Source organism: Chiloscyllium plagiosum, chromosome 26 (genome assembly GCF_004010195.1).
Source record: "Chiloscyllium plagiosum isolate BGI_BamShark_2017 chromosome 26, ASM401019v2, whole genome shotgun sequence".
Classification (NCBI taxonomy): Eukaryota; Metazoa; Chordata; class Chondrichthyes; order Orectolobiformes; family Hemiscylliidae; genus Chiloscyllium; species Chiloscyllium plagiosum.
The window spans coordinates 31,625,037-31,651,255 of record NC_057735.1 but is presented as its reverse complement, the minus strand read 5'-3'; the positions used below and the strand labels follow the sequence as shown (position 1 = coordinate 31,651,255).

The 26,219-nt window shown below is 39.8% G+C and overlaps 1 protein-coding gene across 6 annotated transcripts in view; it reads left to right on the top strand.

Moving 5' to 3' along the window:
• The window catches only part of LOC122563226 (leucine-rich repeat-containing G-protein coupled receptor 6), a 255,999-nt gene that overhangs the window by 116,922 nt on the left and 112,858 nt on the right, over positions 1–26,219 (top strand). For 5 of the 6 annotated variants that reach the window (XM_043716816.1, XM_043716819.1, XM_043716817.1 and 2 more), the window contains one exon: positions 25,309–25,380. In XM_043716816.1, coding sequence (XP_043572751.1) covers positions 25,309–25,380 — 72 coding nt within the window. Of the gene's footprint in view, positions 1–16,179; positions 16,184–25,308; positions 25,381–26,219 lie in introns of those variants that run through there. The other variant, XM_043716821.1, reaches the window with a different exon arrangement.

The window sequence follows — 26,219 nt, the reverse complement described above, 5'->3', positions numbered from 1 at the left end:
AAAAGCCAGAATCTATCTCCATCTACCAACAGATAGATTCTCAGATCCCATGCCTCACTATGTAAGAATGTTATTCCTCATGCCCCATTGCTTTTCTGCCATTTAATTTAAATTAACATCCTCTTTGCATACAGTGTATAAAGAGGCCATTCAGCCCATTGAGTCTGCACTGATTGTTAAGAGCATGCCACCCAGACTCCGCAGCTCCCTCCATCCTATCCCTGTAATCCTACATTTTCCATGGCTAAACCACCTAACCTACGCATCCCTGGAAGCTATGGGTAACTTAGCATGGCCAATCCATCTGACCTGCACATCCTTTGACTGTGGGAGGAAACGGGAGCGCTCAACAAAATCCCACAGAGACATTGGGAGAATGTGCAAAGTCTACACAGGCAGACATAGTCACCCAAGGCTGGAATTGAACCTGGGTCTCTGGTGCTGTGAGGCAGCAGTGTTGACCACTAAGCCAGTATGCCGCACATCCAAAACTGCTCCTCTTCTTATACTTTCTGATAATGTTTATCTTTTATTTAAAACAACTTCTTTGGATTCAGGCCAGTCTGAAGAACAAGGCTTGCTGACTGTCACAGATAGAAAAAGCAAGGAGCAAAGGTCCCCTGCTCTCCCCACATTTCATCTAAAGCCACTGAAAACTCCGACTGTGAAATCAAATAAAAGCTTTCTGCCACTCCAAGTTTAAAAAAAATCACAAAAATAAAAATCATGGAGCCACACAGTAGTGCAGCACAGAAGGAGGTCATCCAGCCATTGAATTTACATAAGCACTTTCAAACACCAGTCTGTCCCACTCTCCTGCTCTTACTGCATATTCATGGAATTCTTTCTCCTTAAAAATATTTATCAAACTCTCCTTCAAAGGCTTTCATTTAATTAGTGATCACCACCATCTCAGGCAATGCACTTCAAAACCAAATGTCTTACTATAGTTAAAAAAACTTCTCCCCTTGTCCCTATGATTCTTTTACAATCACCTCAATCAGTGCACACTACAGTTAGTGATCTTTCATCATTAGAAGGCGTCTATATTCTATTTTTCTCTGTCTAAACCCTTCACAACTTTAATCAACTTTATAAAATCTTCACTTTCTCTGCTCTGATGAGAATCAGCCCTTCATATCTGGTCTCTCCACACAGGTGTCATCCTGCATCACTGAAACCATGCTCAAAAATCTTTTTTGTACTCTCAATAAAGCTTTACATTCCAACTTGATTAGCTTTCTAATAATCTTAGTAAAGTCACTCCTCGAGGTGCACAGATAATTGTTCATTTCTTTGTTGGACATAAACAATGCACAATATGTTAGTACCTGCAGCAGTTGTAGTGGTATATAATGGTAAAGGATTCATATACTTTAATGTGAGTAGTAATCCATTTCAAATGTTGATGACAAAGTATATTCAACTCCTCTAATTACTCAGCAGATTTGTCCAGTACATATTTGAGATCTTATAGCTCAGCAAGATTCCATATTTAATCAGAATTATTGTTTAACTAATCTGAATTAGAGGTTTAATAGAATTGCCCTTGGGGCTCCGGGATTAAGGAAAGCAAAAATAACCAAGAGATTGATTTCTGATCATAGAATTTCTGCAAATGATTTCCCATGGAGGTTAATTGGATGAGATACTGAAGGGCATGTAACTATGTAATCGCAAGGAGTTCACATGTTAAGAAAAGAACTTTCACATGTTTACCACCTTTCATGACCTTTGGTGATCCAAAACCTCTTTACAAGCAATAAAGTACTAATGAAATATAGCCACTGTCATAATGTAGAGAACATGCTGCCAATTTGTGCACAATAAGATCCCAAGAACAATAATGCAATGGTGACCAAATAGTCTTTTTCACTGGTATTTCTTGAGGGATAAATATTTTCAAGAGAGAAAGGATGTCAATCTAAAGTTGCCAATGGAGTTAACCTTTATAATGGAGTTAACCTCACAATCCAGCAGACACTGTTGGACACTTGAGAATAATAATTCACTTGCAGATCATAGGATGTGGAATAAGATTTTTTGACTTCTTCCCCTCCAGTAAATGAAAGTACTGATGGAGGAATCTTTGGTAGAGAAGAAAATTGTAACAATAAACTTCAAAATGTCTTTTGCACACAAATTGTTAGACAATGGCAATGAGCTATTAATAACATAATGGATACACAGAGTAACTTTAAGTGAAGACACAGACATATAAAATTTATTAACAAAAACACCTGGCACATCTGAGACCTGCTTAACTGCATTAAGCTATTAATGGGCTGTTAAACACACCTGGTAACTGTTAAAAGACTAATCATGCATTAGCAGTCTATGAAAGAAATAATTATTTGAAGTTTATTGCCACATAAAATTTTATCTAAGCCACATTGAACCTGTAACTTTCTTTTTCCAAATTAAAGATTTTCTCCCTCTCCATCTCCATTTCTTCCCTCTTTTTTTCTCAGTTTCTCTTTTTTTCACCTATAAAGTATCTTTACGGCTTAACTGATCTTTCCAAGCAAACAATGCACCTAATAATCTTTACTCGCAGTGTAAATATTCCATCGCTATACTGGCTAAGTATGCTTTGGAATCAAACTATACAAAATGTTGAATTGATAATACTATCTATGCAACAAATTGATCAATAGAGGCAAGGTCGATTTGTAGAAAATGCCTGGTGAGGAGTAGGAATTTGTTTAAAAGGGAATAGGTTGCATAAACTGGGACTCTCCAATCTAAAGTACTCTTTTGTCAAAGGTGACTACAATAATTTGCAGGCAACAATTCTTGTTCACAAGTTTCCTTGATTGACAAACAATTATTTGCAGAAACTTGTCACTAAATGAAGTGGTAATTATACAATTATAAATTTTCTCATGTGTTTCTAAACTGTTTACGATCCAATATATTAAAAAGGAGAGATTACCTGTAGAGGTCAGTCACCTTTAGGAACACTTTTGAGTGTGGCACTGATATATTACCAAGTAACCAGGTGGTACTCCAACAGTGCAGCAGACACACATCCACTTTTGTAGTCACTAATTTTATTTCTAACCTCTCCTACATCAAATTGTACTTGCTTCATCCTCCTTTTCTGGCTCCAATCTATTCAGCTATATAAACTGTAGAAAACAAACCTGAATCTATATCACCTAACAGGATAAGATGGGTACGAAATATGGCCACAATATGAATTGGAATATTTTAGTAAGGAAGAATGTCAATGCTTTTATGCTCAATTTAATTCAAAATAAACATGAATAAAGTCTCATTGTACAACATATCTGAAATTACACAATAATTGGGATTGCTGTAAATTGAAGTTTACTATTTAAAGTTTGGGTGAAGATTTGTAGCTCGGGTGCTCGTTGTTGTGGTTCTGTTCGCCGAGCTGGAAATTTGTGTTGCAAACGTTTCGTCCCCTGTCTAGGTGACATCCTCAGTGCTTGGGAGCCTCCTGTGAAGCGCTTCTGTGGTGTTTCCTCCGGCATTTATAGTGGCCTGTCCCTGCCGCTTCCGGTTGTCAGTTTCAGCTGTCCGCTGTAGTGGCCGGTATATTGGGTCCAGGTCGATGTGTTTGTTGATGGAGTTTGTGGATGAGTGCCATGCTTCTAGGAATTCCCTGGCTGTTCTTTGTTTGGCTTGCCCTATAATGGTAGTGTTGTCCCAGTCGAATTCATGTTGCTTATCGTCTGCTTGTATGGCTACTAAGGATAGCTGGTAGTGGCGTTTCGTGGCTAGTTGATGTTCATGGATGCGGATCGTTAGCTGTCTTCCTGTTTGTCCTATATAGTGTTTTATCCCATGCAAGGACTGCACAAAACACTATATAGGACAAACAGGAAGACAGCTAACGATCCGCATCCATGAACATCAACTAGCCACGAAACGCCACGACCAGCTATCCTTAGTAGCCACATACGCAGACGACAAGCAACATGAATTCGACTGGGACAACACTACCATTATTGGGCAAGCCAAACAAAGAACAGCCAGGGAATTCCTAGAAGCATGGCACTCATCCACAAACTCCATCAACAAACACATCGACCTGGATCCAATATACCGGCCACTACAGCGGACAGCTGAAACTGACAACCGGAAGCGGCAGGGACAGGCCACTATAAATGCCGGAGGAAACACCACAGAAGCGCTTCACAGGAGGCTCCCAAGCACTGAGGATGTCACCTAGACAGGGGACGAAACGTTTGCAACACAAATTTCCAGCTCGGCGAACAGAACCACAACATGAAGTTTACTATCTGGAAAGATTGATCTAAAATTTTATTCAGCAAACAATATGTCAGCCTACCCCAATATTCATTGAGCACCTCCTATCAAGTGTGTGACAAATTCCCTTGCCTTGGACTTCTTCAGAGGTAGGCTGTTGGCGTCTGGTCATGAGTACAGAAACACACTCATGCCTACAGTTTTGAATTGAACATGCTTTCAGACCACACATTAAACGTTAGTAGTATTTAATTGCCAGTAAAGAACTGAGTTGTTCTGAGGCCTTGAAAGACACTATATTAATGCAAACCGGTTTCTTTCCTTTAAAGTAAGTTTTCATCAGACACAGGAAAACATTTATTTTTCTTCTGTCCATAAGACATCTCACTAATATGGAGAACGTAGTATAATCAAGATTTTGGATTATTGTGAAAATACAAATTGTAACAGTTGAATTAGCATCATAGATTCCTTACAGTGTAGAAATAGGCCATTCAGCCCACTGAGTTTGCACCAACTCTCCGAAGATTATCCCATCCTGCTGCAACCTACTATCCTATTCCTATAACCCTGCATTTCCCATGGCTAATCTACCCAGCCTGCGCATCGAACCTCGGTCCCTGGCCCTATGGGGCAGCAGTGCTAACCACTGAGCCACCATGCTGCCCAAGCCTAATTAACTGAGAGCCTGGTCATAATTATTGCTTTACATAATCTCTATCCATGAAATAAACTGTACTTATAAGGTAAGAAGTAAAGAGCATCATGTTTTATTCTGTCTTCATTTTGGCAAGGTTTTTCTTGACTTCTCAAAAAAATTAGAGAAGGCACATATGAGCATGTTCTGTGAAAAGCATTATCTTGTTCATGGGGGCTACTGCATTAGTAGATATAGATCTGGAAGGGTAGCACAACCAAGGGAGTCACACTCATAGCTGCTGGACATTAATGTAAATGTGAAGAAGGTGGAAACTGTTTATGGGAGTGATTAATGTCGGTGAACCCAAAAAGGCATCAATAACAAACCATTAAAAGCTGACAAATTATCAACAAATGTTTTCCCCCAAGTCTAAATATTACAGTGCAAGAATATGAATCTTTAGACTTAAGCCAAAGCGGAACCTTTTTGGGAAATGTAAACTTGATTAGAAATACAATTTGGAATCTTAGTATATTGGAATTTTTATCTAAGGTTTGGATTGAGATTTCTTTGTACTTCAATAAATTGAAGTAGAAGTAAACTCGAGCAATATCAGAGCTAATACTCTCTGTCTCCAGAGTTGTCTCCAAACTGATGAGAATGAATAAAAGTTTGGTCAAGTTCGATGAAGCCTGAATCAATTTTCGAAGGATCCCAAAGTTCAATGCTCCAGACTCTGGTAATTGGACTTTATCCTCGGAAAATCTTAACCTGCTGAATAAACAAAAAATCCATATGGTTAGCAGAAGAAAAATATATTGCAAGTGATGCTTCAATGATTAAGACCCTTGTTCTCCAATTGCTTGCAATTTTAGTATTACTGGTTTGATCACGGAGTCCTTTCTGCCAACACGTGCCCTCGTTTCTTGCTTCTTGTGAAATTAGTTTGTGCGATGCACCAACCTTCTTTTTTCCTTTCTACTTCACTGCATTTATTCATCAAGCAATCGTTTAAAAAAAACTCCATTAACAGAGTAAGTTTTATAGTTGAGGCAGTCTGGATCCTGTGCTAGTTCCCCAGAGATGTGATATTCAAGGAAAAATGGTTCCAAAGTTTATGTAATTCCACAACTTTTTAAAACCGCAATTAAGAACAAGATGCCACATGGATATTTGTTGGCCATTAAGGACTCATTAAATGTAAGCTTTGGACAAACATTGAAGAAGCTATTAGATAAGATGCATTGTCCTTTATGACAAATTAATTAGTTATACTTAATCCTTTCAATGTGGAATCTTAAACATGTGGATGAGGGTTCTGCTCTTTCCAAGTGCTTCAGTGTTTAATGTAAAATCTATTAAAAACAGCTGCTGGATTTTAGCTGTTTTCGAAGTAGAACCATCCATAAACAGAATCCCAAACCTCTAGTGAACCTAATGTGCAAAAAAGAATTCAGAGGCTGCTCTTTCATGAATGGTAATCTTAACCAACTGGGAAATTGTATCCAAGGTACATGAAAGTAAAAGAAATCCAAGGATTCCTCCCAGTCTCCAGCAGACAGTGAGTGAACGTTTGCAGGTAATTTAAGGAAGGGAACGACAGCCAAATTCTTTAAAAGGAAATCTGAGCAATACAGAATTCTGTCACGTTGCTAACTCCCCAGGACATTTATTTTTTGATTTGACAAGATTCCACTGATTTTTGGTAAAATAATTGAAATATTTTTGTTCATTACACATTACATTCATTAATTTCATGCAAAACATCTCAACACATAGATAGGAAATGGTATTATATCAATCTGACTCATATTTCCTCACAGTTCTCAGAAGAATGATCAGTGGGAGTAGTTCAGAGTTCTGTGATTAAAAGTTTGTAATCCCTGTGGGCAAGGAGGAAAATCTTTAAAATAATAGCACAAAGGACTAGACTGGGAGGGATAGAAATGAAAGAAGTACTCAAAGTAGAGATTGCTTCATCCTGAACAGGCTCTACAGTTATGATTACAGTGGCAAAGCAAAAGCATTAACGAAGACTGAAGTCCCAATATTGGAAAAGATAGTGAAGGTGGAATCTGAATAATGTGGACAAAAATGAGATTTTTGCAAAATTGAAGAAGTCTGATAAGGCCGTTGGGTGACATCAGGAGCATCTTACATCACCTTTTATAGTTTCCACAAACAATGTGATGGTTTTCTCACTAGGAGTTGCCAATTAAGGGAATTGTTGTTTGTTAATCGCCACATTTGCACTGCAGCTCTTCTTGTCAATATCCAGCTTTTTATCTGTTTATTCCCATATTGCATGCAAATCTAACTGCAGCCCAGAGCATGATCTACAGGCATCAGCTGCACATATCCTTCATCCATTGATATTGGCATCCGACATCTGCCAATCCCTAATGACCATATTAGCATATCTCCATCCTAGCAGCACAGACTTGCATTGCAGGGTGCACTATCAACTAACACTGAAACGTTGCAGCACAGACATTTTGCCTGCATGTACTGACACCGAACTGAACGAAATATCTTCAATGTTTCACAGAAAGGGAGAACCCACGGGTTCCAGAACAATCAGAAAGGTAGTTGAGGAGCCAGGCATGTTTCATACCTGAACTTTATACTTCACTGGCCTGACCTTGCATCAACCATGCCTCTTACCCATGCTGGGGCATTCCTGTGGTTCCTACATCAAACCCTGAAGTAAACTGTCTCTCTAGCTTAACGGAGTCTTGTGTCTGACATTGGTATTCCTGACATCATTTCACCAGATTTAGCCTGTTGTGGAGTCTTCCCCAACAACAACTCTGCTGGAGCTCTCTCTGTAGTTGAATAAATTGTGGTCCTATCAAATCGAAACTGGGACAGTTTGGTATCTAGTGAAGCTGTAAGTTTCTTGAAGCCTGCCTTCAAAGTTTGGACTGTTGTTTCTGCCAGACCATTGAATGATGGATGGTATGGAGCTGCCCTTATTGGATGAATACTGTTCGACTTCAGGAAATGCTGGTAAATGATGGTTCATTATCTGTGACCAACACTTCCGGGAATCCGTGTGCAGATTGTTCTTCTATAATGCAATGGTTGCATTCTTGTGCAACCCTGTGTTACAGAAATATTGCACTTTAGAAACAGCGCTTAAAGTGTTGGTGCTGTAATTGCGTTACAGCCAACACACATTTAAATGTTCAAGCTGTAAAAATAATGTCCCCAATTCATCAATCACGTTATAGCAAATTCGCGTTAATGGAACGCCTGTTATAGCAGAACGATCTGTATTGCAAACAATGTGCGCACTTATTCTATCATTGTCCACATGTTTGATGAATGAACTCTGTGCATGTCAGCTACTCTGTGTGAGCATCCACAATGACCAAGGACATTGAGCCCATGAAAGGACTTGATTAGTCGACATGTAACTGTGTACAAGGTTTACCCGGCCATTCTTACAAATGTAGGGGAGTTGCAGGCGATAATTTTTGTTCTTGTTGGCACTCTGGGCACAGCCCTATCAGCACAGCTATTTCTGCATCCAATCCTGGGCCACCAGACATGATGTCTGACCAACATGTTTACTTTGGAAGCCCTTGGATGACCCTGGCAGAGTTCAGCCAGTATTGACAACAACATTTGTTCAGGACAATCACTCTTGCCATCCTCTACTGTGATCTAGTCTCTCTGGGTCCAAAAAGTTTCCATTTCTGGTTTTGATAGCCCAATCACCACTAACTGCTTCAGTTTTTCCAGGACCGGACCTTTATGCAATCTAAGTCTGGTATTGCCAGCCGTGATTGAAAGTGTGTCTCAGCATGGAAAGGAGGATAGAGGGGTCTTGTGGATTGGTGGTATTGCCCCTACCTCTGGGCTAGAAGGCTCAGGTTCAAGTTCCACCTGGCTGGAGAGGTACATCATATCATCCTTTAAAAGGTTGATTTTAAAATACCTTGAAAGGAGAATAGTTTTAAGAGAGTTGAAAGAAGTTTTGAGAGCTCTTTAACCTGATGAAAGTTTTATTTTTACAGGGTGATTGGGAGCAAAACTCTGCTCTAATCACAACTCACCAGTGGTTGGTGCTGCATTATAAGGTACACTGGAGTTCACCATTTCTTCATTGATTCTTTATGTAAACTGTAATAAGCAGAAAGGCCAGCTTACAGAATGCTAGCCAAACTATTTTTGACCAGAGGAATTATTTGGCAAGGAGAAATGGTTTTACTTAACAGGTTCTTATTAGGATTTTCTATATTTAGTATTTTACTTAAAATATATCTGGTGCTTTTGGATAGACAGCATTTTGTAAAGAGACTTGCTGGGCTTGGACATTAGCCAGCAATCTGCCCTTATTTTACCACATCACATTGTATTGTAACATTTTGTACCGTTTTATCTCAAAGTTAAAAAATCCTGAAGATGTGTGTCTGAAAACAATCTTACAGTCCCATCTACTGAGACAGTGCCAATGCCCATAAAAGTAATAAAATAGCAAAGGTGCTAAAGCAAATAACCACCATAGAGCATTACTGGTTAACATATCCCATTGAAAATTTCCTTGGTAGTTACAAATATTCTCTCTGTCATATTGTATTGAAAAAATTGATCCCAGCTGTTCTTGGTGAAAACAAACATATCAATCAACAGCATTTTCATGGCAGTTTATTTGCTTCATTGAATATTAATTCTCCATAGACTAACTCCACAGTCTAAAAAAAGTATGCTGCACTGAACATGAAAATTGGAAGTATGTTACTGAAGATTACAATAAAAAAAACATTTTTCAAATACATTTGAAAAAAAAAAGTTGTTTTCTGTGGAAACATTATAGAACCAAAAACCAAGTTTCTAACATATGGATGGATTATTGGATTGATAACATAATCATCATGCCAATGGTTACTGCCACTCTACAAAATCAATTTAGAATTGCCTATAATATTTTCAAATAGCCAATAATATTTTGGAATAGCCCATAGTAAATTTCTTCAGGAACCAATGTCAGTCTTCATTCAGTGTCTGAGTTAAGAGGCTGTGCATTCAAGCCCTACTCCAGAAATTTGAGAATTAGGTGAATTAGAATCAAGCTGAATAAATAAAGTAGTAACATCATTGTATATTAAGAAGCTAACTGTGAAGTAATGGAAAGACTAACTGAAGGAAAAGTGTTAATAGTGTATGTTGTGCAGAAATTATTGTGGCAAAGGAAGAATTGAAAAATTCATCCTTTGTTATCCAAGCCATCAGTTTGACAACTAAAAAATGGTTCATAATATTCACAATATGCAGTGAAATATTCTCAACCATAAAGCTTTGTGACATGTCTACAGGAGTTCCTCAGGATAGTGCCCTAGGTCCAACCATCATTACCTGCTTAAACGACCTTCCCTCAATCATAGGGTCAGAAGTGTGTGTGTTTGCTGGTGATTGCACAATGTCCAGCACCATTCACGACTCCTCAAGTACTGAAACAGTCCATATCCAAATGCTACATGACCTGGACAATACTCACACTTGCGCTGACAAATGGCAAGGAATATTTGCACGACATAGTGAGAGGCTGGATAGGCTTGGACTTTTATTCAGTGGAGTATAGGGGATTGAAGGTTACCTTACAGAGGTTTATAAAGTCAAGAGGAACATAGATAAGGTGAAAAGCAAAGTTTTTTTTTCCCCAGGGTGGGGGAGTTCAAAACTAAGGGGCATACTTTTAAGGTGAGAGGAGAAAGATTTAAAAGGGACTGACGGACAACATTTTCATGCAGAGGATGATTCATATGTGGAATGAACGGTCAGAGGAAGACACAGGTACAGTTACAACGTTTAAAAGATGTTTGGACAGGTATATGAATAGGAAAGGGTTATAGAAGGATATAGATCCAATTCTGGCAAGTGGGACTTGTTTTCTTTAGGAAACTTGATTGGCATGAACGATTTGGACCAAAGGGTCTGTTTCTGAGTTATATGACTCTACAGAAATGCCTGGCAGTAACCATTTCCAATGAGTGACAGTCTAACCACAGTCCCCTGACATTCAGTAACATGACTATCACTGAATCCCTATCAATATTGATATCCTGAGGCTTATCATTGACCAGAAAGTAAACTGGACTAGCCATATGAATACAATAGCTACCAGAGGAGGTTGGAGGCCGGGAATACTGCAGTAAGTAATTCACCTCCTGACTCCCTAAAGCCTGCCCTTAATCTACAAGGCACAAGTCAGGAGTGTGATGGAATACTTCTCACTTGTCTGAATGAGTGCACCTCCAACAATACTCCAGAAGCATGACACCACCTAGGACAAAGCAGCCCACTCATTTGGCATCATATCCACAAATGTGCAGTCACTCCATCTACCACTGACACCCAGGAGCAACAGTGTGTACCATCTGCAAGAAGCACTGCAGAAATTCACCAAGGATCCTTGGACAGCATCTTCCAAATTTACAACACTACCGCCGAGAAAGACAAGGGCAGCAGATTCATGGGGGATAAATACCACCTGGAAATATCCCTCAAAGCCACTCACTATCCTGACCTGGAAATATATTGCTGTTCCTTCAGTATCATTTGGTCAAAATCCTGGAATTCCCTCCCTCATGGCATTTGTGAGTCTACCTACAGTACATGGATTTCAGTAGGCAGCTCTCCTCCAGCTTCACAAGGGCAACTAGGGACAGGCAAAATGTTTTGGCGCAGCCAACAATGGCCATGTCCCATGAGTAAAGAGAAAGAGGCTTTATTTCTTCATTTGCAAATATGTAGTCTCATTTTTTGTTGCTCTAAATGCTAACCTCCTCAGTTGGAGTCACTATTTTGCATTGCTTCCTAATCTCGACATTGAAACACAATAGTTGGTTGCTTACTTCAATAGCAACCATATGTCAGTTCACACCAGTGAAAGGTATACCTGAAACATTGAGAGAAAAAATAAGATGCTGGAGAAAATGTCAATAAAAATGTAGCACAGTCCACACAGGTGAAAGATACTGGGCAATGTAAAAGGAATCATCCCCTTTTGAAGGTCAGCAAACTGTTTTCAAGTAGCTCAGGGTGGCTAAAAAATGCCGTACTTTGCTTTTTTTACTGTATTTTACTACTATTTTATCACTATCGCTGGACTTTGGAGTACGTCTGGGAAAATTAACAAACAGTGAAATTCACAACTAATCTTGGAGGAACCTGTTTGGGAGAGGTCACAGCACAGAAACAGACGTGAATATTTAAATGTGACCTTACCGTAAGTCTGCAGTAGTTAGTAGAGTGGGTTCTTTCTTGATTATATGTTTTATTGAGATATGTCTCTTGATTAACCTTAAAATATAAGCCAATACTATTAATTTAACCTGGAGCAGTATTTTGCAGAGGAGTAAGACGGTGCTATTTTCTGGGTCTGTACATTGTGAAGGAGAAAAAATGGCCTTTAGTCAAGTGATATGCTCTTCTTGTCAGATGTGAGAGTTTAGGAGGAGTTTATGGGTTACTGAGTATTATATCTGCAATAAATATCGTTGGTTGCAAATCCAATCAGATCGAATGGATCAGTTGGAGAGAGGCAATGCAGAATTCACAAGAGCAAGGGGATGTGATGAATGGCAGTTATAGGAAGGGGTAAAATACGCAGATACAGTCACATAAATGTGTTCACTCCAGGAAAGGTAAGCGAGGTAGGCAGTTAGTGCAGGAGTCTTCTGTGGCTATCCCCATTTCAAACAAGTATGCTGTTTTGGAAAATGTAGTGGGTGATGGATTCTCAGGGGAACATAGTATGAACAGCCCAGTTTCTGATATTGAAACTGGCTCAAATGTAATGAGGAGTACGTCGGGTTCCAAGAGATCAATTGTGTTAGGGGACTCTCTGGTCCGAGATAGAGACAGATGTTTCTGTGGCCAGCAGTGAAAAATCAGAATGGTGTGTTGCTTCCCTGGTGCCAGGATCAAGGGTGTCTCAGAGAGGGTACAGAATGTTCTCAAGAGAGAGAGGGGCCTGCAGGAGGTGATTGTACACATTGGAACCAATGACATAGGAAGGTAAAAGGTTGAGATTCTGAATGAGGATCACAGAGAGTTAGGCAGGAATTTAAAAAGGAGGTCCTCGAGATTAGTAATATCTGGATTACTCCGGGTGCTATGCGCTAGTGAGGACAGGAATAGGAGGATAAAGCAGATGAATGCATGGCTGAGGAGCTGGTATATGGGAGAAGGATTTACATTTTTGGATCATTGCAATCTTTTTTGGGGTAGAAGTGTCCTGTACAAGAAGAGGGGATTGCACCTAAATTGGGAGGGGAGTAATACACTGGCAGGGAGATTTGCTAGAGCTGCTCGGGAGGTTTTAAACTAGTAAGGTGAGGAGGTGGGACACAAGGAGATAGTCAGGAAAGAAATCAATCTGAAACTGATACAGTTGAGAACAGAAGCGAGTCAAACAGTCAGGGTCAAAGCAGAGAATGAGGTAGGATTGATAAGTTAAACTGCATTTATTTCAATGCAAGGGGTCTAACAGGGAAGGCAGATGAACTCAGGGCATGGTTAGGAACATGGGACTGGGATATCATAGCAATTACAGAAACATGGCTCACGGATGGACAGGACTGGCAGATTAATGTTCAAGGATACAAATGCTAGAGGGAGGACAGAAAGGGAGGCAAGAGAGGAGGGGGAGTGGCGTTTTTGATAGGGGATAGCATTACAACTGTACTCAGGGAGGATATTCCCAGAAATACATCCAGGGAAGTTATTTGGGTGGAACTGAGAAATAAGAAAGGGATGATCACCTTATTGGAATTGTATTATAGACCCCCTAATAGTCAGAGGGAAATTGAGAAACAAAATTGTAAGGAGATCACAGTTATCTGTAAGAATAATAGGGTGGTTATGGTAGGAGATTTTAACTTTCCAAACATAGACTGGGACTGCCATAGTGTTTAAGGGTTTAGAGGGAGGGAAATTTGTTAAGTGTGTACAAGAAAATTTTCTGAATCAATATGTGGATGTACCTACTCGAGAAGGTGCAAAACTTGACCTACACTTGGGAAATAAAGCAGGGCAGGTGACTGAGGTGTCAGTGGGGGAGCACTTTGGGGCCAGCGACCATAATTCTATTAGATTTAAAATAGTGATGGACAAAGATAGACCAGATTTTAAAGTTGAAGTTCTAAATTGGAGAAAGGCTAGTTTTGACGGAATTAGGCAAGAACTTTCTAAAGCTGATTGGAGGCAAATGTTTGTAGGCAAAGGCATGACTGGAAAATGGGAAGCCTTCAGAAATGAGATAACGAGAGTCCAGAGAAAGTATATTCCTGATAGGGTGAAAGAAAAGGCTAGTAGGTATAGCGAATGCTGGATGACTAAAGAAATTGAGGGTTTGGTTAAGAAAAAGAAGGAAGCATATGTCAGGTATAGACAGGATAGATCGGGTGAATCCTTAGAAGAGTATTAGGAGTATACTTAAGAGAGAAATCAGGAGGACAAAAAGGGGTCATGAGATAGCTTTGGAAAATAGAATTAAGGAGAATCCAAAGGGTTTTTACAAATACATTAATGACAAAAGGTTAACTAGGGAGAGAATCGGGCCCCTCAAAGATCAGCAAGGCGGTCTTTGTGTGGAGCCGCAGAAAATGGGGGAGATACTAAATCAGTATTTACTGTAGAAAAGGACATAGAAGGTATAGGCTGTAGGGAAATAGATGGTGACATCTTGAAAAATGTTCATATTGTAGAGGAGGAAATGCATAAAGGTGGATAAATTCCCAGGACCTGATCAGGTCTACCCTAGAACTCTGTGGGAAGCTATAGAAGTGATTGCTGGACCTCTTGCTGAGATATTTGTATTATTGATAGTCACAGGTGAGGTGCCGGAAGACTGGAAGTTGGCTAACGTGCTGCCATTGTTTAAGAAAGGTGATAATGACAAGCCAGGGAACTATAGACCCGTGAGCCTGACATTGATAGTGGGCAGGAGAAAGTGAGGACTGCAGATGCTGGAGATCAGAGCTGAAAATGTGTTGCTGGAAAAGCGCAGCAGGTCAGGCAGCATCCAAGGAACAGGAGAATTGACGTTTCGGGCATAAGCCTGAAGAAGGGCTTATGCCCGAAACGTCGATTCTCCTGTTCCTTGGATGCTGCCTGACCTGCTGTGCTTTTCCAGCAACACATTTTCAGCATTGATAGTGGGCAAGTTGTTGGAGAGAATCCTGAGGGACAGAATATACATGTATTTGGAAAGGCAAGGACTGATTAGGGATAGTCAACATGGCTTTGTGTGTGGGAAATCATGTCTCACAAACTTGAATGAGTTTTTTGAAGAAGTAACAAAGAGGATTGATGAGGGCAGAGTGGTAGATGTGATCCATATGGACTTCAGTAAGGTGTTCGACAAAGATCCCTATGGGAGACTGGTTAGCAAGGTTAGATCTCATGGAATATAAGGAGAACCAGCCACTTGGATACAGAACTAGCTCAAAGGTAGAAGACAGAGGATGGTGGTGGAGGGTTGTTTTTCAGACTGGAGGCTTGTGACCAGTGGAGTGCCACAAGGATCAGTGCTGGGTCACTTTTTTCATCATTTATATAAATGATTTGGATGTGGGTATAAGAGGTATAGTTAGTAAGTTTGCAGATGACACCAAAATTGAAGGTGTAGTGGACAGCGAAGAAGATTACCTCAGATTACAATGTGATCTTGATCAGATGGGCCAATGGCATGAGAAGTGGCAGTTGGAGTTTAATTCAGATAAATGTAAGGTGCTGCATTTTGGGAAAGCAAATCTTAGCAGGACTTATACACTTAATGTAAGTGTTGCTGAACAAAGAGACCTTGGAGTGCAGGTTCATTGCTCCTTGAAAGTGAAGTCGCAGGTAGATAGTATAGTGAAGAAGGGTTTGGTCTGCTTTCCTTTATTGGTCAGAGTATTGAGTACAGGATTTGGGAGATCATGTTGCGGCTGTACAGGACATTGGCAAGGCCGCTGCTGGAATATTGCATGCAATTCTGGTTACCTTCCTACCAGAAGGATGTTGTGAAACTTGAAAGGGTTCAGAAAAGATTTACAAGGATGTTGTCAGGGTTGGAGGATTTGAGCTTTAGGGAGAGGCAGAAGAGGGTGGAGCTGTTCTCCCTGGAGCATTGGAGGCTGAGAGGTGATCTTGCAAAATCATGAGGGGCATGGATAGGATAAATGGACAAAGACATTTCCCTGGGGAGTCCAGAACTAGAGGGCATAGGTTTAGGATAAGAGGGGAAAGACATAAAAGAGACCTGAGGGGCAGCTTTTTCACGCAGAGGGTGGTACATGTATGGAATGAACTGTCAGAGGAAGTGGTGGAGGCTAGTACAATTGCAACATTTAAAAGGCATTTGGATGGGTATATGAATAGGAAGGATTTGGAGGGATATGGGCAGGGTGCTGGCACATGGGACTAGATTGGATTGGGATATCTGGTCAGCATGGACGGGTTGGACCATAGGATCTGTTTCTGTGCTGTACATCTCTATGACTAAGGAGGAAGTCACTTGACCCATCATTTCTGTTCTGATGAAGGGTCACTGGACCTGACTCATTAAGTCTGCTTTCTCTCCACAGATGCCACCATTCTAGCTGAGTTTTTCCAGTAATTCCATTTTAATTCCATCACTCCTGTTCCTGCTTTTAGAAAGATTTACCCAACTAGCCTCACTCTCACAATCTTTCCATTATTTTTTGTCAAATGCATATCAAATTCTCTTTGAAAGTTACTATTGCATCCACTTCCACTATTCTTTTAGCCAATGTAGTCATGATCATAAAAGTCACAGGGTTTAAGCATTTCTATTTATTTCCATCCTATCTCCACACCTAACCTGCTTCCTTGGTTTATTATCTTACCATTTAGAACAGCCACAGTAGCGAATGTATGAAAGTGTGCTCACTTGAACTCCACAAATCTCCTTGAAATAACATAAATTAGAGAACTAACTTAGTGCTATCCCTGTAATATATTTAAAGATTATTTGTTTTACTTATAAATTCACTTAAAATAATGTAAAACGTAATTCAGCAGAATGTTTGCATTTGATATATTAACCAGTTTGTTCCGATAACAAGATCTGTTCTTTGTTTCCAGTATTTTTTTAACAAATGTGTTCAATTTAATAGAAATCATTTGTAGTCTTCTCGTAAGTTTTCAAGTGGAAAGTTCTCATCAATGTTACACAATACGTCTTTTATAAATGATCCCAGTCACTAATTTGCCACAAACTTGGTCAATCGTTAATCTTCTCAGAATGTCTTCAGACTTTGTGAGTGATTCGGGAAGGCAGCAGGTGCACTATCATTTTACACAATGGACAGTTTATGTTTGTAGTCCACAAAGGGGACAAACCTTTGATAGGAACAGAGCACATTAGAAAAAATACCAAAGAAAACTCTGAAATTTGGGCTCCTTTAGTGTTCATGTGTACTTGATTTCAAAAATTACAGAAAGACTGCATGAGCTAATAGATTATTTAACATTCATTAGTAAAGAGCTTTGGATACTTGGAACCACTAAAGATTACTTCTGATGTCAATGGTGGTGACTTCATCACTAGATGGAATGCTGAAGGCAACTCTACCAAATTCACTTTAAGAGGATTCGATAGACTTCAGTAGCAATCAAATAGTCAACTTCCTGGTTTCTTTAAGGTTGGAGGCACCAAATCCAACAGTCATCAGCCAATTGATAGCTACTCTTCAACTTCAGGAAGATTGAACAAGCCAGTATAGAGCTGTCCCCCGAATCAAGGTGAGGTTGAGGGTCTTGCCAGGGCCAGTCAGGCAGACACCAGCAAGGGGAAGAAGACTGTTCAGGCATGAGGGTGGGCTCAGAGCGTCTTTCAATGAGGGTGACTACAGGGTGCCTAATCAAGAGGGCAGCCCATCACACAGACAGCAGAAGCTTTAATGTGGTGGTCTTTTCATGCAGTGTGACATTCACTGCTCTCTCCTCGCTCCATTCTCACTACTACCAGAATATTATCAGTTAATTGAGACACAAAAGAGGCCATTATTTGGCAAATTGAAAGCGTCATTGACTTCTAACCCAGGAAGACAACCTTTGACCATCCTTAACCTTGATTTAATTAGGATGCGTTAGAAAGGTAATAGGTACCTTATCCCATGACTTCCTTTCTTCCTGATTCTGGGTCAACCCCACCTCCCACCTTACAGCTCGCCCTTTGAGGCAAAATTAAATTAAAGTGATTTGTTCTGATAGTAGAAACTACAGTGAATCGCATGGGTGTGGTCACAGGGCAATGCAAAGTTTCGGGCAGGGTTCCTTTTAGTTCTACTTTTACATCCAATAAAAGACAGAAAAAAAGTTCCAAATGTTGCAAAGAGTTAAGCTGCCAGGAGGTTATCCTCACTGGGAGATTTGCCTAATTATATTTCATTGTTAGTGAAATGAAATTGGGAATTAAAGTTCCATGGTATTGTGGCCTACAGCAGCGTTGTTAATGAGAGTGACATATTGGCATACATTGTTGAACAAATATTTCACTGTGTGACATAGAACAGCGAAGACAAATTATTCCTGATAGCTTTGAAATAAACACTTTTTACATGCGGGGTGAGAAACAGATGAGAAAACCAACATAAAGCGGTGAATTTGATGAAATCCCTCATGTTTTGAATGGAAAGTCAGACAATCAAACTTAGACTGTAATAAATTTTCCATATTATTTGGCTGAAGTGTGAAATTCCTTTATACAAGACATCGACTTTGCCGAAGCATGGAAGACAATACTCTCAAGTCAATACAATGTGAGCTGTTATCAGAGCTGCTTTTAATTAGCATTTTCTGGAAAACATATTTAAAACAAGGTGTCTCCATATGAATCTCCTTATAATAATGTCATCTGAAGAGAATCTCTTATGTTAATAATATAAATACCCATGATACTAGTCATGTCTCTGCATTCCTGTTGTTTCAATTAGAATTTGCAGATAAGCTTCTCTGATGACTAGTGGGGTGAAGTATTGCCTGACGTAGGATTAATGCATACAGAGTTGGAGGTTCCAGTTTACATCCCCACTCTGTGCTGAGTTAGCTGGTCTCTGCTGGTGCTGGAGCTGGAGCTAAGGTTCCATGACAGGCCTCAGTCAGACCACTGCATGCAGGTACCTTAATAAAAGCTATTCTAAATTGGTTTGCAGCAAACTGAGTATGTGATCCCTTTTACTATGCTGAACCTAATTCAGTACTTTTAAGAAATAAGTGATAGGTGTGGGAAACAATCAACACATTTGTATTTATTTTACTCCTGCAGATGCTAAAATCTGATTTTATTTTCATTTGGATTCAAAATTTCTTAATATGTTGCACTTGCAATGACACTGAAAGTAGTGTGTGGAAGCTCAGCATGGATGGAGTTGACAGGAAGTGCAAGAATGAAAGGAACCCAGAGATTCAGAAGGGCCCCTTGTTTAGCAGGCTGGACCTGAGACTCACTCAACTGAGTACACTCCACATTACCTTCCATATTCATGGAATCATAAATGTGCAGTGGAGTTGGCTGTGACAACACCCCAAGAAAGAGGTTTTTCTCATTCTAAGCATGCAGGCTCTACTTGTGAATGATGTGAGGTCCTTCAAGTGACAATTGCATTAATCAGGTACTTTCACAGTACAGGTAGAAGTCAGCTGTGATCATACTATCCCTGGAAGATGGAATCTCTGCCAATTTTGTTCCAGAATGAGACTTCTGATTAACATTGCTGTATCTTAGCACTAATATCAATAACATAGTTGTAGTACAGTCTTAAAATCTTAACATCTGTTTCTCTAATTCAATAAAAATGGTTAGCTCTCCTCATAATTTCACATACTGAAATTATGGGCTGAATTTCTATCAGAAATTAACTGTACGCCAGGTCAAGAGCATGTCAGTGAGGAGTTCTTTGCCAATTCTTCACTGTGCAAAGCTGGAGTGAAGATAAAAACACCTTCTCGGGTGGTACAAGAGAAACGTTGTTCTCCAAACACCCATGCCCCCCCCACAACTCATATCATTCAAGAATGGTATCAGATAGGGAAAGCCCTAAATGAGTTTTTTGCTTCGGTTTTCACCAAGGAAAGGGAACTTGTTGTAAATGAAAACTTAGGGGAGCTGGGATACAGTCTTGACCAGGTTGATGAAGTTTGATGAAGTTTTTGTGCTAGAAATTTTGGAAAACATTAAGATTGATAAGTCCCCAGGGCCAAACCAGATTTATACTAGGCTGCTCTGGGAAGCGATAAAGGAGGTTGCTAAGCCGCTGGCGAGGATATTTTCCTCCTCACTCTCCACAGGAGTCATACCGGAGGATTGGAAGGAGGCGAATATTGTTCCTCTTTTCAAGAAGGGTAATAGGGAAATCCTTGGAAATTACAGACCAGTCAGTCTTACGTCTGTGGTCAGCAAGGTTTTGGAAAGAATTCTGAGGGATAGGATTTATGACTATTTGGCAAAGCATAGTGTGACTAAAGGCAGTCAGCATGGAATTGTGAGAGGCAGGTCATGACGACCTCACAAATCTTATTGAGTTCTTTGAGCAGGTGTCAAGACAGGTTGACGATGGTCAAGCAGTGGATGTGGTGTATATTGACTTCAGCAAGGCATTTGATAGGGTTCCCCATGGTAGGCTCATTCATAAAGTCAGGAAGTATGGGATACAGGGAGATTTAGCTATCTGGATTCAGAATTGGCTGGCTGACAGAAAGCAGAGAGTGGTTGTAGATGGAGGACAGTGTTGAGTAGTGTCCCGCAGGGCTCTATTCTTGGGCCTCTGCTCTTTGTAGTTTTTATAAATGACTTGGATGAGGAGGTTGAGGGGTGGGTTAGTAAATTTGCAGATGACACAAAGATTGGAGGTGTCGTCGATAGTATAGAGGTCTACTGCAGGCTGCAGCACGACATAGACAGGATGTAGAGTTGGGCTGAGAAATGGCAGATGGAGTTCAACCTGGATAAATGCAAAGTGATGCGTTTTGGAAGGTCGAACTCGAATGCTGAATATAGGATTAAAGACAGGATTCTTGGCAGTGAGGAGGAACAGAGGGATCTGGGTGTGCAGGTACATAGATCCCTCAAAGTTTCCACCAAAGTGGATAGGGTTGTTAAGAAAGCATATGGTGTTTTGGCTTTCATTAACAGGGGGATTGAGTTTAAGAGCCGTGAGGTTTTGCTGCAGCTTTACGAGTCCCTGGTGAGACCACACATGGAATATTGTGTCCAGTTCTGGTCGCCCTAATATAGGAAAGTTACAGAGGCTTTGCAGAAGGTGCAAAGAAGGTTTACCAAGATTCTGCCTGGATTGGAGGGCTTGCTTTATGAAGAAAGGTTGAATAAGCTCGGACCTTTCCCTCTGGAGAGAAGGAGGAAGAGAGGAGGCCTGATCGAGGTGTACAAAATAATGAGAGGAATAAATAGAGTCAATAGCCAGAGACCTTTCCCCAGGGCAGGATTGACTGGTACAAGAAATCATAGTTTGAAGATATTAGGAGGAAGGTATAGAGGAGACGTCAGAGGTAGGTTCTTTATGCAGAGAGTTGTGAATGCAGGGAATGCGTTGCCAGCTGTGGTGGTGGAAGCAGAGTCATTGGGGACATTTAAGCAACTGCTGGACATGAACATGGATAGCAGTGAGTTGAGGGGTGCATAGGTTAAGTTAAAGTATTTTACTTTAGGATTAAATCTCGACACAACATCGTGAGCCAAAAGGCCTTTTCTGTGCTGTACTTTTCTATGAAACTATTCTATTACATGTAAGAGCATGTTGGTGCATTCTGCTTCATAGAGATGACTAACATCGAGGGCCGAAGGGCCTGTACTGCGCTGTAATGTTCTATCATCAACCTGCAATGAGTGAAGACATGGTCAAGATTCATGTGACCAGGATTTGTATCACAGATTACCTGTACTGTCAAAGTACCTGATTAATAACAGTTGCCACTTATCACATCACTCACACGTAGAGCTTGATGCTCAGATGGAAAATAAACTTAATCTGCACTCTCGGGGTGTGGTCACAGCCAGTTCCACTGTGCATTTACGATTCCCAAGGTAATGTGGCGTGTACTCAGTAGAGTGAGTCTGAGGCCCAGCCTGCTAATCCAGGAGCCTTCCTGAACCTCTGGGTTCCTTTCATTCTTGCACTTGCTGTCAACCCCATCAGTGGTGAGCTTCCACATGTCTTTGAATGATGACTTCATTTCCCACTTTACCTTGAACCAGGCTCTCCAGATAAATCATTTCGACCATCAAGTCCATACTGCCCTTAAAAGAGCATCTCACCCAAACCTATTCCCCCTACCCTATACTGCTGCTAATCCACCTAGCCTGCACATCCCGAGACATTATGGACAATTTAACATGGCCAACCCAACTAGCCTGGGCATCTTTGGACTGTGGGAGGAAACCAGAGCACCCAGAGGAAACCTGTGCAGACACAGGATGAAGGTGCAAACTCCACACTGAACCATTGTTGCCACCAGCTCTTGGCATTGAATCCACCTCGACCTCCCTTTAGCAAGCATGCAATATCAGAATTATTGCAGAATTCTTCTGCAGAAATTCCACCAAATCACAAAGTTATATATTTGTTGCCTTCTTACTAGGAGGTCACAGTTCTATACTGTTGGGAGTGAAAAAGAATAAGTTAGAGACTTTATGATGTGAAAGTCTCCAGTTTTAAGTTATACATGTTGCTGCTTTGCTCCTTTTTGTGTGATTTGCAGACTGACTGGTTTCTCCCTGTTTCTTTCGGTAATAAGATTTGTTATCCAAGGGGAGTTTTGAGCAGGTATTGACATGATTAATACTTTTATTGCCATACAGAATAATTTAAGGTTTTGAAGCCATTATTGCACAATGGGAGACAGATGGTGGCCATACACACAAACTTATAACTAATTTATTTCTGCAGCCAGCTTCACTAAATATTAAGCTCAGGGATTCTATAGACATTCTAGGGGTGTATAGATTTTGAGTTTTGGGTTAAACCCATAAACAATAGGAGATCTGAGTTTCACAAATAATTGTGTCTAGACATATTCATTCAAATGAGGCATTCACTCACAGATATTCAATCTGGGACATTTTGGAGACTTGAGATATCTCAGACTCTGCAGAAATTATACAAGTCACCTGCCTCTTGGCAGCTATCTTAACAGCCATTCCTGGGGATTCTGTTTACAGGCAGTTTAAAACGTAATTATCTTATTAACTCTAGCAATCATAAAAATATATTCCATGACAGACTATGTAACATTTTTATGTAAATTGTAATAGTCACTTTCTGAGATATTCTAGCTCAGATGAAATCCTACTTTCATAATACAATTTTAATATAAACTATATTCATGTTATATCTTGTAATTAGTCATATTTATTTTTGCAAACTTCATCCAAAATATTGATCATTAGCAAATTACTGTCGTGTACTACTTGTACATCTGCAATTTAGTTACAAGCAACAGGTATCAGTACTTTGATAAAGATCACATTGTTCAGTTAGCATGATTGGATATTGAACAAATTTGTTGAAGTGACTGAAATTTCCTTCAGAGAGAAAACGAATTCTCACAGAACCAGCGGCATGACATCAAGAGTCGCTAATCAAATTGATATATTTGTTATGGTGTCTAATTGCTTTAAAATAATTGGTGCAATACTGCAAAGGAAGTAATACATGACCATGACAATGACTGTCCTTTAGTCTGCACAGTAGTTTTGCGAAACTCAGACAGCACATGACTACCGAGACAAAAGCGAACTAACCTGTGTTCAACCATTACTCCAGGAACCTTGGCCCCATAAATTACCTTAAATGGTGATAACATATTCTTAATTGATATGATTCTAGCCATAAATTCAAAGTTTAATTTTAAAGTAAATAACTGTGATTTTAGTCTAAAATTGCTTTGGAAGTTGTCATAGCAAATGGGGTTATATTGTGAATTGGGTATCCTGTTAGATTCTTTTTCTTGAGACTCTTACACACTTGATGCAACTGCAATACACCAACTTCTGTAAACAGCCAAAACTTATTAAGCAAGTAGAAGCTTTGGAGGATCACTTAACACTCTTCGCAATGCTTGTGAGGCGTGTCAAGAGAGGTTCTCTGAACAAAGGGACCAGTTCTTCCTTTATACAAGATTTTACATCGCAGTCAGTCATGCCCACAAGGCAGCCCTCAGCCACTCCCCCATTGTCACATGCCACTCAAGACATAATGTAGTGATTTGATTATTTCCAGAAACAATGTAATTTAGATCATTAATTAATAGCAAGATCTGATATAAATCTTTTTTTTTAAACTGCAGGGTGTGGTTAGCAATATCCTTATTGATTCTAAATAGTTGGAGATGCAATGTAAATTTACTCTGATAGCAGGAGATGGCAGTGTAATTTTTTTACATTCTACCTGCAAGACAGAGAAACATACCACCCTACCTCCAGGACATCCAATTTCTTGAAGGTCAGCAGAGCAAATTAACCCTTTAACATCACATCCTACTTGCAATTTTCTCCCTTTAAAATACTTAGATATTTCTTAAACGGCCTGTTCAGACTTGCTATGATACTCACCTCTGGATCAGATGGCAATGGAACCCAGGTACCCCTGGCTCAGAGGTAAGGACGTTCCTACTGGGCCACAAGAACCCCTCAAAAAATTATATTGTTTTGTAAATTTTTTGTTCTCCTCAAAGTGAGGGATACATAATTCCTTGTCATGTGAAGCACAATACATTTTAGTATCATCTTAGTATCACTTCAACCATGATTGCCAGTTAAGCAGTGCTAATCTCAAGATAGCATTTTTCCTTTTAATTTAAGCTCAGCAATGCTTTAGTTCCACAAAGCCATCTAGATTCTAGCTGGATTGGAATTCAATGCCCTTGTCCATCGCTAACCATTTTTGTGAACAGAGAACTTTAACAGAAAGCCATTAAAATGTACCTACCTATAAAGTGTGTGGATGGCTACCAGTCAATTAAGGCTACAATAATTCAAAATAGTTTAGCCTTGTGTAATTGCTAACCAAAAGAAACTGCGAATGTTGAAAGTCAGAAACAAAAACAGAAATAATTGAGAAACTCAATAGATCTGGCAGCACAAGTTACAGCTCAAAGGTTGGAGGCATGGTGGAGAATTTGGAGTTATTTACTCAGCCTCGGTAATCTGAAATGTTTTCAGTCAGGAATATTCAGCAGTATATACTAGTTATGTAATAGTGAATAACTGCATACATTTATTAAAATATTATGTAACTTGTTACAATCTGGTTAGAGGTTAACTTGTACACCTGTTCCTAGTATTACACAGCTGGCAATCAATACTTGTATTTCCATTGCTATCAATTAGCTATTTTCATGGTGGATAATTTTGCTAAGATTAATTCCACATGGCAATGTTCTCCTTTCTCTTACAGACGGCTGTCTGGAAATCACCTTGCACAGATTCCCATGCATGCTTTTGCTGGCCTCTACAATCTGAAAGTCCTGTAAGTATCAATATTCAGGTCACACCAAAATTTTTCAACTACTATATTGAATACAAATATTCACATTACCTCCTGAAATCTTCACCCAGGTTCAACTCAAGGTGTAGAATGGAGGACCGAATTGAGCATCCTTTGCACTGGAGTAGTGCACCATGCTTATATTTGAATAATGTTTGGATATCACATTAAACCATCGGAAAATGTTTTTGAGAATGCTCGCTTTTAATTGCCCTTGCTGTTTTTATATAGGCAAACTGTTTAATGTGAGCAGAGTCAATAGCTTTTGTTAGTTTTAAAGAAAAGATTCAAGAAATGTGTACATGTGAATAAGCTTGGCTTTATATTAAGTTGTAACCAACATTCCTGTAGGAAGCTCCTGATAACAGTTCCATAAATAAATTCTCGAAAAAGATATTAATGCTCACAGAATGTAGAAGGCCATTTCATTCATTTTGCCTACAATAGTTCTATTAGTTAGTCTGGCTCTGTTACATGGTGCCAATCTCCTGCCTTTTTCCAATATTCCTGTGCACGTTTTCAATCCAAATAATCGTCCAATGCCCTCTTGATTATCTCAATTGAACCTGCCCCCAGCATGTTTCCAGGCAGTGCATTTCATTCCCTAATTACTTGCTGTGTGAAAAGGTTTTTCTCACATCACCCTTATTTCATTTGCCCCCATCACTTTACATTTATGTCCCTTTGTTCTTGTTTCTCTTACAAGCAGAAACAGCTTCACTCTATAAACTTTCCTGCCCATTCATGATTTGAAAACCTTGATCAGATCTTTTCTCAGCCACCTTCTCTCCAGGGAGGACAGTCCCAACTTGTTCATTCTA